Genomic DNA, 12,407 nt, shown 5'->3' on the forward strand with positions numbered 1-12,407 from the left:
AAGAGGCTCAAAGCAGATCGACAATCTAGACACCAATTTCTTCCCAAGGAGTAAAGGATTCCTGGGCGGGGGTTGGTGATTAGTTGCAAGGTGTACAAGCCACACTGTGTGTTTCCGCTGCTCTGGGCTTCCGTTCTAGGATTCCCAAATTCCAGCCGGCGACACAACCTAGTAGTGCCCGGAGACGATGGAGCCGTTACAGAAGAAAGTTTGGCCCCGGTTAGATCGGGACACTGACCGTCTGACGGGCTTGGTCGTATCTAGCCTTGCGACCCAGTCAGTGGGTATGGATTCCTTCCAGATGGGCATCCAGACTCGTCTACTAATTAGTCGATGGCTTGCCGCTTGCCGTCCAAGCAAAGTGGGAGCAATTGCACGGTTGGTCGATCTTCAAGGCCAAGCTGAAGACGTGCTTCGGTTATATAGGATAGATTGATTGCTGAATAGATAGATAAAATATCTAATACATAATATTTAATTAGAAGGGCGGGTTTTGTTGCAGAGCGGGCCAGTCCCGAGGTAATTAAGAAACAAGGGCAGAAAGCCAAAATAGCTAATGAGAGGGACGGACGGGCTGCCCGCTCCATGGAAGCGAAGCAAGTGAGACCACCAAAACGACGCTAAAGGAAGGGTTTTTCATCGTGCAGCGGAACTACTTGTGCCCAGTAGTTAATGGTGGTAAGAGATGGATGCATTTCTGAGTTGCTGGAGGAAGAGAGGATCCGCTCTTTTTGCTCACTGGTGAAACCATTCAGTAACCGACGCACACCATTGTCCGACCGTATTCGGTTACGGCGGCTTGGTAGTGGTCGTCAGTTTGGTGATGATGAAAGATGGTGACGATGCTGGTTCTTTAATATACGCTTGATATTAATCTACGCTGCAAGGTTCAATCTATGGAAAGGGTGGTAATTTGCTGCTCATTAATGGGGATTAATGGACGGTAATTTGCTGCTGGAGATGTCCACATTGAGATATCATACGGTGCGTGTCCTTGTGGTTTTGGGTCTGGTATAACTGATAATTGAGTAATTGATTCAAATCTATAATATGGAAACCAAACAAATTATCACAGGCTTCGCCAAGTCTCTGCTTCGGCCCTTCCAACTATCTTGTGATTGTGTGAGAGATTGGATTGGTCTTACTTGCCGGATGGTGGCAGGAAGAACACATGCAAGTGCACACCGGGTCATGGAATTATTGATTAGTAGTCAGTAGTAACTATATTATTGCGGTCAACGGAGTTGAGGGTAGTCCGTGAAGACCCGGCTAGTCCTACCGAGTGCACAAAAATGAGGCAGTGGTAGAGCATCAACGAGTAGTCCCTCACACCCAACTTGGAACTATAGAATGGAATCTAGAGCAACTTTCTAGTATCTACTAAATATCACTGTGTAGTAAAGTAGAGATAACCAATGCGACCATCCGTGTAGCCTACAGGCACATGATCCTTTGGAGGTCAAGTGACCACCATAGATCAAGTTTCCCGATGCTTCCATTTCCCCTCCTCATACTACCTACTTACTATTCCCCCCTCCTCTTACTTTCCACATATTGATCGATGGATGCTGTGCTCAGCCATACACCAGCCTTCGGCCGTACCGCACAATGACGGTCCAGGTCTGGACCCTCCGGCCCGGGATGTTCTGCTGGATCGGCCCTGGAACAGAACTCTCTGGCGCTCGTTGTGATTACCTACTACTGTCAGGTTCGCTGAAACCGATGGCTGGGCACGGCATTTCTGTGCAGGCGGACCAATTGCGGAAGCCTGGAAGAACCCAGGCTCACCTGACAGGATTTCCCTTGGGTCTGTCGGCTTCAACCTGTCCACTACTGGATTAAGCAGCACATGCTGGACGGATCCTGACCCCGATGGCCATGAACAAGGCTGAATTGCGGATCGTATTCCTTTCGCACTGGACTGAACTGAACTGGCTGGCTGCTTCTGAGACACAATCATACCCTGCCCCTCCTCCCTCAGGCTCAGCTAGGCTGTGGGAAAGCTAGGCTTTACGGATTTACCGCCCACGGCTTTGCGGCAGGCATCAATCAGGCCTACCCCCACTTTTGCCAACCCAGCGGTGCGGAACCTAAGGACTCCCACTTGACTCTTACCGAGACTACTACCTTTTAAACTAAAGAAAAAAAAGAAAAGAAAAGAAAAAATCAAAAGGGCCCAATTAAGAGAGGCGAACAGGCAGAATGTATTGGAAAAGCAATAATGATCACCAAAAAAACAAGGCAATTGAAGGGTGATCAACAGAGGTAACACAACGGAAGACAAGGATGCGACCAGGGAAGACGCGGAGGACCGTTCGGTGTCATCCAGACTCTACTCAGGTTGTCTTATGACTTACCCGATTGAAGTAACAATGAATGCCATGGATCAAGGCAATGCCAGGGTGAGAACAAAGACCAGACAGTAAAACCGCCCTTTCATTGGTCACTTCACCCGTGTCTTCCGACAGCTGACTGCGCACTAAAGAGGGCAAAAGGGGTGAGACTGAGAGAAGAGGGGGCCAACTCCGAAAGGGGCAAAGGGGGAGAGAAGGGAAACTGTGAGAGAAAAGGAGAAGAAGCTCAGTCGACGTTCCAGAAACTGTGGAAACTTTCTTGGTGCGACGGTTCGGGCCCAAGATCCAGACTCTGCTGCTACGGCTCTATTACCCTCATCTATTCGAAACTCCATGGGCTGCTACGATGCCGGCTGTTGGTACCAGTGGGTCCCCCAATTATTATCTGCTTCTCTATCTTAAGCGACCAGGTCGACAACACCAGCTGCATTGCGATGCATGGTTGAGTCGTGAAAATCACTTTTTTGACAGGGCCCACGCCGCCCTGCAATCAAGTCATCCATCCTCCACTCACCCAGGGGCCAAAACTGCGAGTCATATGGGCGATCAGGTTGTTACATGGGGGCAGACTGTATGGTAGGTTCGGGAACAACAAGGAAAAAAAAAAAGGAATAAAAAAAAATTTTTTTTTTCCCTTTCCCCTTCGCTCTTTTGCCCCCTCCCTTTTCCCCATTCCGGATCACCTTCGAACAGCCAGGCGGGAAACACAAGAGTCCACTGTTGGGCATTCGAAGAACCAATGGCCCGTTGGGAGTCCATCAACATCACAGGGAGCAAAATAATTTATGCCAAGGCCAGCAGTCGGTGATGCCCAGGATAGCAAGCGAAGGCAGGCCTTTGTGGTACACTCAAATTACGAATGCTGAGATAGATGATGGTGAGTCCCGGCGTTTATGATTTGTTTACTAGTATCCATCATCGCCACCATTGTCACCAGCACCACAAGGTAGTAGTAATCATTGACCATACACAGTCGGGTATCTAGACAAGTCTGGTTCCAATTCGAGGGCTGCATCAGAACAATATACACACGGGCTCCATCTTGCCCCGTCCCGTGGCCCGTTGGATGCCATGGTACCCCAAAATTAATATTTGTTTTTGCCTATTACGACCATTTGCATAGCTTGCTTTATATTATTTGACATTTTTTTTTCTCTTTCCGAATTTATTATCACTAATACTCGCCCGTTCTTCGACGACCCTTTACCCCGATCTTCCTGGAAGCCGTTTCGCATAGATCTCCATTACTGATATAAATCTGAGATCCCTCAAATTTACCTCCTTTTCCTCTTAGGTCTCCTCGACGTTCCATCCCATTTTCCCTCCGTGTGATAATTGACCGTTGATCGATCGATTTATCTGCCCTGCACTCCTTTTGTCACTCATTCCTTTTTGCTAGTCAACTGCTACACGCTCTTGCACTTTTGTGTCTCTCTTCGCCCCATCCACCACCCACTTTAGTGGCGCAGCCTAACCTCAGCGCTAGAACCTCAACGGACCCCGGCCGGTGCGCCTAAATACGCTTCCTTTTTTTCGCTCCCCTTGCTGGTGCCGCTGCAAGACAACGGCCTTGCGATCTTGACGTAATTGCCCCGTGGCTTGCGATTGGGGCTATTTTGAATTTTTTTTTTAACCCTCCCCTCTGTCTCTCCTTCATTACTATTCATTGTCTCCGGTGCTTTTGACACTTTTTTTATTGTACTTTTTCCCCTTCCTGCTCCGCTCCGAGACAGCAAGTTTCAGCCCTAGAAAAGCTCCCTTGACGGGATTTATCTTCTTCACTCGAACCACGACTACCAAAAAAAACATCTACGCATTCCTCAACTTTCCCCCATAAAAAAAATCGCCATGTTCTCTTGTGCCAATTATCCTCGCGGTTGCCGCGGTCGCGTCAACATCCAGGGAGGCAAATGCTCCGACTGTGTGGTAAGTCGTCAGCCCTAAACCGGACCTCCGCATCTCACTTGCATTCTACGTGAACCCCAACACTAACATAGCGATCTACAGCAATTGAAGCTGCGTCGGCCTCTTTCAGCATCTCCCTTTACCCAGCCCCGAGACTACCGGAGAGCCCTTCCATCGGAGATCCTCAACGACTCACCATTCAAGGAGATCGAGCGCTCCCTATGACGACACGGCTACGATCCCATGGCGCTTTAAAATAGGACGGGTGCAGAGATCCCAAAGGATCACTGTGCATATTTCCAGGGGTCCTGCCGGCTGGGACCAAACCCAGGGAATTTTTTTGAGCCTATCTCGCCAACTCTTCGCTTCGCTTCTCGCTTACCGTATGCGGCTTGATGCTCTCTGACTTGATGCATTGCTGGGAGTTTGATCGATCATCTATTATACCATGGAAGGGCGGCTTTATCGATTTTATTTATCCTGGCGGTCTGGCACTGTTCCACTCTCGTCCGCCATCCTTGCCCGTCTCTTTCGCCAGGCAAAACTGCAGAGCACGGGAAGGGTGGAGGGCGGTCGAGTAGGCTGGTGTACATGTGGGTTTGCTTCTTATTTAATCAGAGGAACGGCATTTTGGTTTATCTATATTTTATTAATGGGCTACTGGGTGAATAGTCGGATGGTTATGATCTGGGCCCGGAAGGGGCCATGGCGAGAGAAATAGAGAGGGAGAGAAAGAGAGCTGCTTGGGCTTGACAATCCAGGACTGCCGACAGCAGGAACGCGCACACACCGCTGAGAATCAATCAACAGTGGACGCAGGGGGTGCAGGCTGGATCTCTCTCTCTCTCTCTCTCTCTTTCTCTTTCTCTCGCCCGGTCATTCTTCTATTCTTCTTTTCCCTCTTCCTTTCTCTCCCCCTTCCTCGCTTTCTATACCGTCTTTGTCTGGTTCCCACACCTCCGTGTACCATTTTCTTTGTCATGTCATGTGTGCTCTGTAATATCGTTGGTCGATTTCCATACCCATTCGGCTAATTGTACGATTTATTATCCTCTTTCTCAAAACAAAAAATCGAATAATGCATTTGCCCTAGGTATCTACTTTCTTTTTCTTTTCATCTTCATGTTATTCAGCTATATTTGCTTTTATTTGGAAGGAAGGCAGAAGAAGAAAAAAGAAAAAAAAAAAAAAAAAAAAAAAAAAAGCAACGGGCAATGAAAGAACTACACCTAAATGATAGGGTAAGATGATCGGCTGACAGTCCCGAACCGTCCGTCGACTTTACTCCTCCTTCGCAACTCCGGACTCCGGAAATGTATCTAATGCCTGCAGACCGTTGTCGATCCTTGGTTCTTGCTTTTTCTTTTTTTTTTTTTTTTTTTTCGGTCCCTCCCTTCTCCCCAATCTTCTTCGGTGTGACATCCGGGGAGAAGGAGAAGAAGAAGAAGAAGACGCAGAACGAGAACTTGGGGGCCCAGACCCCTGCAGAGCGCGGATCCCGGATGTTCATCGCTTCGCGGTTTACATGTACATGCCGGGCTGTCATACTTTCATTTTACCACTATTTAGATACATGTTAAGTAGCTTGTCAGTCATTAGTTGCCTAGTTACTTGCCATCATGATGTCGCTCATCACAACTATCGACCCTGCGACCCGTGTGTATGGGTGTATATGTGTGCACGGTTATGGTGATTGACTATCTGACGTATGCCGGCCCCAGTCTTCCCGAGATGAAGCATAACGCGTTCCCCCCCTCCCTTGCCAACTGGGTTTATCGGGATGGGTGGAGTGGGTTTGATTGAGGGTGTGGCGTCGTCATCGTCATCATCATCATCATCATCATCATTGCGCGGGAACTGATTATTGGCGTCTCGGCTATGATAGGTACCCGTGCCGGGATTTGTTGTTTTGATAACTGTAGTGGTGGTGGTGATGGTGTGGCTCGGCTTTGGGTTCCGATCTTATTGCTACTTTTCTAGTGTATTAGATTGTATACGTACTAGTTAGTAGTGTCTTACTGCTTGGTTTGATGTATATATGTGAATGTGTCACTAGGCTGTTGTATTTTGGTGTGTGCTCCTACTTAGATATATATATTTTCACTGCACTTATGCTAAGGAACATAGTGAGGGTTGCTCACCTAATAATTCATGAACCTATCTGCTTCTCTCGAATAAAAACCACATAAGGTATCGATTTCGATTTACTAAGTAGTATCACTTCTCTGCATGGTTGGATCGATCGGGTCCCACCAATGTCAATTAATTAGTAGTCTTCTGCCTGGTACTACTTACTACTGAAGTAATATGCACTGGATGATGATGAATACTAGTATCTCCTAGTATCTCCAGGCACACTACCTACTTACACCCACTGGAGAATCAACCCTCTCTTTCTTTGTTACTATATGTACAGACAGAAAAGAAGACATAAGTAGGGACGGTGCAAGTGCAACCATCATGTCCATATTCGGCAGGAACTCGTGCCTTCCCTGTGCACTGCCAACATGGATAACCCATCTTCTCTGATAACTGTTCCAGATGAGAGCAATACTTTTAAATCTCTATCATCTATCTCTCATACTTCCTCACTGTGTACATTCTTCATTGGTTGTCTATACACGCCATGGAACCCCTGCGAAGGTCCCAATCGTCTCGGTCCATGAGAAGAAGCCAACACAGTTCCCAATCCACTGAGCCCTTCGATCCAGAACTCGCTAGGTTCCAGGCTACCACAGCTGCGACTCGAGCGATGCTGCGCTCTAAGTGCTCGTATGATGTACTCGGTGGTCCAAGTCAAATGGCTGTGCCTCAGAGGCAACATCGACCTGCAGGTGCTGCATTCAATTCTACAAATGCTTCCGCTGAGAATGAAGATCTTCGTCGGTCTGTGCTCGATAAGGCGAGCGATCGATCTCCACCAGCTGGTCTACCGTCTACCAGGGAGTTTGGAGGACTCGATGCCGGGATCGCTACTTTGCCTTCTTCATATCGGCGACTCCGCAAGACCCGATCGATGTTCACGAATTGGCAACGCTCTTCCCATGTATCTCGTGGACTGGCCTCACCTGGATATCCGAGCAACAATTTTCCGGCAAAGAGAGAGCCTCGAGATAGTTTACGCGCTCCTGGCACGCTGAGGCGCTCCATGTCATTCTTCCGAGGGGATGCCCGAGATTCTGATGCTCTCCGATACGCTAAAGGTCAAGAGGCGGCGATTGAACTGGCACGCAATCAACACCAGCGGCCGGAACACTATCAGACTGAATCCCGGAGATCTTCACTAATAGTTCCCAAGTCAAGGCGAGAGCACAAGCCCTTCAAGAAAACACTCCGTTCAAGGGTGTCAGACGCGGAGCTAGCAAGCGTGTCGCCGGCAACGCAGCGGTCCACTAACGTTATGCCCTACGGCAAGGCTAGATCACTGTCATCATCACTTAAGAAAGGACTCAAGAAGGTGTTTGGGCTCTCCAGGCCTTCCTCGGCCCGTGTGTCTCTGGGGAAATCTCCCTCAAATGACCAACAACAGACACAGGGGTCGCACTCGTCGATATCCGAAAAGCACTCTGGTATCTTGAAGTCTAGCATCGAGGAAAGCGTCCTTATCCACTCACCAGGTACCGAGGGAACTGTGATATATACAGGAGTCAAGAAGTCTGGAAGCTCTGAGAGCCTTGCCACAAGTCGCTCTCGCGTAACAAGCTGGGCGGACTCGACGATAGCCAACACCGTAGTAACACATAGAGCGGACGACCACAGCTCCTTATCTGTTATAGACGAACAAGACAGCTCTGTCCTCAAGCCGGACTCATCCGAGGATGCTTCACTGGCCACTCGTCGCACTCCAAAGCCTAACTGTACGATAGACAGTCAGCGCTTGTATTCTGCGCTGATGAGACGCATCGATGGGAACAAGACGGAGAATGCAAGCGAGGATATTGTCCTTGGCCACGTCAAGGAACATCGCGCAATTCCGACACCTGTGTCCTCAATGTACACTCGCCGTAGTAGGAAGACGATTCGTTTGATCGCCAGCGACGAGTCACTTCAGAGCCCCGGGTCCTATACGACAGCTGATGCGGGCACAGCCACGCCCTGCGAGGCAGTCCCATGTCAGGCTCAGCGCACCCACGTTCAAAAGCACCTGCAGGACAATCATAATGATTCTTCCAATCTGGCATCGGCCAAATACACTATCAAGGAGGCTTCTAGAGACGAGACTGGAAACGTGGATATGGGAAGGTCTCCGAGCCCAGAGCAAAGCGAGGATTCCCCAAGTAATTATTCTCGCTCAACAGGTGGAAACTCTCCCAGCATAACGGACCCGAAACAGGGTGAGTGTGACCCTGAATTAGCGAATGAACCGGGTGTGGCTACCATATACGCAAGTCAGCGGGCGATCTATAGCTCGCCAAAGCGTAATTCTGGCCAAGGTCCCGATGCGATGCAACGACCGAGTGGAGATTGGCAGCAATGGATGCACACGCAAATGGAGCGAATTGAATGCCTCACACCTACCAGGCGTCACTATCGAGAAGATGCCCAAATTCAAGACGAAAGAGCTGACTTCGCTTACCGAACTCCGTCTCGAGACAGACGAGGGTTTTGGAGTGGATCGCCAGACGAAGACGTGTGGACGACCTGCAAAGTGACAGCCAGAAATAACTTCTCGCGTCCGTTCAGTCGGTCATCGAGTATACGCACCACAATCATTGCTCCGAAGGAGCAACCAGATACTCTGGTTCCACCTCCGCCGCCGGCGGACTTGACCCCCAAGGTATCAAGCAGCTCCAGCGGGCATAGCTTGTTTATAAATCAGGTCGAGACACGGCCTGATGGTATAGCCTTGTCACCAGTACCTGCGCTATTGAATTATCGATATCGAGCTCCAGAGTCGCCGACTCCAAGAAGAGATGCAACGGACAAAGCCCGGTGGAGAACAGGGGGTAGAGGATATAGGAGACAGCCTTCCAGATTGGATTCGAAGGCCTCCCAATTCAGGTCTTCACGTGCACCTTACGAGAATAGAAGATTGACTGACGAGAATGTCCGTGTCGAGAGTGGGCATCACGAGGTCACCAGCCAGGACAGTCAACTGCAGAACATGTACTCGCCCATCTCGAGTAAACGCATGGTGGATATGTTTCTGGAAAGTCGCCGACGACGAATGGGCACCGAAATTTTCGACGCAGCACCATCCGAGGGTGCGTTTATTTAACCATCGAGCAGGAATTCTATAATAGCGAACGTCCTACTAGGAAGGGTTATTTGTATCTTTTCGGTTATCCTTTTGGTCATGAATTACGCTTTAAAGATTGAACAAAGTCATGGTGGCAGATGATGAGACAACCCAGTCTAGTAATAGTGTGTATGATAGAACTTATACCAAGTCATTGTCAGGCTGACTCGCTTCCATATGAATACTTGCCCTCTTAATCGGAGAAGACAATCCATGTACACTGTATACATGTATACATCTTATGATTCACACCCTAACCACTATAATCCCCCAACAAGGGAATCGATATCAAGATATTAACTACTAAATATGAATAAATATATGGAATACATTTGACTCTGTCATTCTTCCCCTAACCTCTACCCATCACCACACAACCCATCCTCCCAGCTATGTACTTACTTCAACCACCACAAAAACAATCACTCCACATAATTCGCCGGAAAACTCCCCTTCACCCCGCGCAACTCCCCCTCCCACCAATCATCCGTACTCTCCGTCTTCTTCAAGACACGGATGCGATCTCCCTCCCGGAAGGCCAAGTCTCCAGCACTTTGACCTCCAAAATCATACAGGGCCGTCACGTACATGGCATTGTTCGAGTTAGCCCGGGGTGGGGGCGGCGGCGGGGGCTTCTTTTTCCCGGCGACTAAGGCACTAACGCCGGGGGAGGTTGCTCGGATGGCGCTGGATGGGGTGGATGAGGGCTGGATGCGGCTGAAGTAGTCGGCGCGGGCGGCGACGGAGGATGACGGGCCCGGGGATGGGGTGCGGGCGTGCTCGGTTGCGGAGTAGTAGGATTCGGTGCCTGGGGAGGAGGATGGTTGCGGGGAGAGGTGGTAGGTGGAGGGGATGGTGAGGTTGTTGTTGGATGCTGAGGAGGCTAATCGGGGTTTCGTTTCGAAGACGGGGGATGGTTTGGTGTCGTAGGATGGTTTGGGGGGTGGGGGGAGCTTTTTGTTGCTGATTGCTGTCGCTGTCGCTGCAGCTGCGGCTGTAGCAGAAGGTGAAGTGGGCCGTGGGGGCTTGGGTGGAGGAGTCTCGCTGTTTGTGTTTGAATTGGAGGGACGACGGGAGACTGAGGATCCGTTGATGGCTGGGAGACGGCTGGTGATGCGGGAGGTTCGTGATTCCTCGGGGACTTGGGACATTTTCACGGTTTTGCCGTTGACGATGCAGCCGAATGACTCGACTTCTTGCTGGACGGGGAGGTGGTCGCGTTCCCATTCTTGGATGACTTGCTCCATGGGGGGAGCAGGGGAGGGGAATTGCGTCTCCTGGCAGTAGTTGTGGACCACGGTATAGTAGTTGGCGAGCATGGTGTTTTGGATCTCAATCTGTGTGGCGAGCAGACGAGGAAGTAGCGAGAATGCAGCGGCGATCAAAGGTGGTAGGCATTCTCGCAGGTGGTCATCCGCTGCGTGATAGTCCTGCGACCGTTAGAGACCAGATATAGATAGATGGATTGATGGCAGGTGGCACGTACCTCGGTCGCTTTGGCAAGGTCACTCTCTGCCTTGGCCAGGGCTGCGTTGTCCCGGTCTGATCGCTTCGTCTTTTTGGCATAGCTGTCTACGCGCCCTTGGTAGCGCTCGAAATCCAACTATGAGAATAATATTAGCATGGGACGGTTGCATTGATGGGCGGGTTCCTGAGCGGGAGGCCAGGAACGGGGTTCCAATGGGTCCCCTATGCAAGATGATGCGCACCTTTCGATCATCTCGCTTTTTGATGGTCTTCTTAACTGGGCTTATGAATTCCCTAGCTTGCGACGCTGGTCGGATCATGCGATCATCGATGGCAGCCAGGTCCCCTAGTAGATCTTTCCGGAGGTCTTCATAGTGCTCGCGGAGCTTGTTGGTCCGAGCCAGGGTGGCCTGTGGGGTTAAGGCAGGCTGTGGCGCAGAAGAATCGGAGGAGCCGAGGATGGGAGCATAGAGGCCTTCGAACTCGCTCAGCATTCGGTTTTGGTGCGTCAAGAGAGACGACCAAGCATCGCGCCATGCGCTGGTGGAATCGATGATCTGTCGGAATGCGGAAGAGTTGCTGTCAGTTCAAAGAGACGGAAGGATATCAACAAATCACACCCCGCAGGGGAAGTGCACGCTAAAGCATGGTGCTGGGAAAAGAAAATATAATCTACTACTTACTCGTCCTAAGATCTTGTCTGCTTCTTCAAAATCCTTGAGGAGAATTGCCACCTGGCTGTCATCGGCCGACCGTTTCATCAGTCGGCCAAATTGCCTCTGCATCGACTGCATGATGTGCCAATTGGGCCCCTCAGTGGAGGGGAAGAGGGGAGGAGGAGAAAGGGAGAAATGCGGAGATTGGGACAGACAGGCGGGGAATTTGTGATTAGGAAGGAGAGACGGTCATTGGCGAAGGAGGAGATTCAGGGACAAGGAAAGGGATTGAATATGGCCGCGGAATCAGGAGAAGTTTAGAAACAGGGAGGGGAGAAGAAGAAGAAGAGAGAATGAGGAATCGTGGCATTGCTGGAAAAGGACTCATTTGCGCGTGAGAACTAAGCCCAGCCGCGCATGACGCAGCCCCCCTCAGAGGGGCCGTTGCTACTACTTTTGCTGCTGCTGCTGCTGCTGCTGCTTTCCCCAGCGAAAGGGTAAAAAAAAAGAGGGTCTCAAGCGTGTTTCAGCCTTCTGGCTGGATGGGCTGACGCAACGCTATTTTGGTCGCGAATAATATCTTTCTTTCTGCGGTGGGAAAGTCCCTTGTCGATCAGGTTCAAATGAATGGATTTCTCTGGTGATTTCCAGGGAACGGACCAGTTCCAACTAGTCGATGCACTACCTGGACGCTAAAGGATATGCCAGATATTGCTACTCTGTATGTGGGAATGCTATCTATCTCTGTATGAAGTGTTAGGGCAGCCTCCTTAACATGCTCTCTGT

The 12,407-nt window shown here is 50.1% G+C and overlaps 3 protein-coding genes across 3 annotated transcripts; 2 read left to right on the plus strand and 1 right to left on the minus strand.

The window, feature by feature from the left end:
• Positions 1-4,202: 4,202 nt before the first annotated feature.
• AKAW2_60422S (uncharacterized protein) lies at positions 4,203-4,484 on the plus strand (the record flags this gene model as incomplete). Its single annotated transcript, XM_041692547.1, has 2 exons — positions 4,203-4,280; positions 4,362-4,484. The coding sequence occupies 2 exons, from the start codon at positions 4,203-4,205 to the stop codon at positions 4,482-4,484; spliced, it is 201 nt and encodes a 66-aa protein (XP_041545920.1).
• Positions 4,485-6,885: 2,401 nt separating this feature from the next.
• On the plus strand, positions 6,886-9,477 carry AKAW2_60423S (uncharacterized protein; the record flags this gene model as incomplete). The annotated part of the gene is made up of 1 exon (XM_041692548.1): positions 6,886-9,477. One exon carries the CDS (start codon positions 6,886-6,888, stop codon positions 9,475-9,477), a length of 2,592 nt encoding a protein of 863 aa, XP_041545921.1.
• A 443-nt stretch (positions 9,478-9,920) lies between these two features.
• AKAW2_60424A (BAR and SH3 domain-containing protein) lies at positions 9,921-11,759 on the minus strand (the record flags this gene model as incomplete). Its single annotated transcript, XM_041692549.1, has 4 exons — positions 9,921-10,928; positions 10,985-11,101; positions 11,208-11,522; positions 11,649-11,759. 4 exons carry the CDS (start codon positions 11,757-11,759, stop codon positions 9,921-9,923), a joined length of 1,551 nt encoding a protein of 516 aa, XP_041545922.1.
• Positions 11,760-12,407: the final 648 nt, after the last annotated feature.

This window comes from Aspergillus luchuensis, chromosome 6 (assembly GCF_016861625.1).
Source record: "Aspergillus luchuensis IFO 4308 DNA, chromosome 6, nearly complete sequence".
In the NCBI taxonomy this organism is placed as follows: Eukaryota; Fungi; Ascomycota; class Eurotiomycetes; order Eurotiales; family Aspergillaceae; genus Aspergillus; species Aspergillus luchuensis.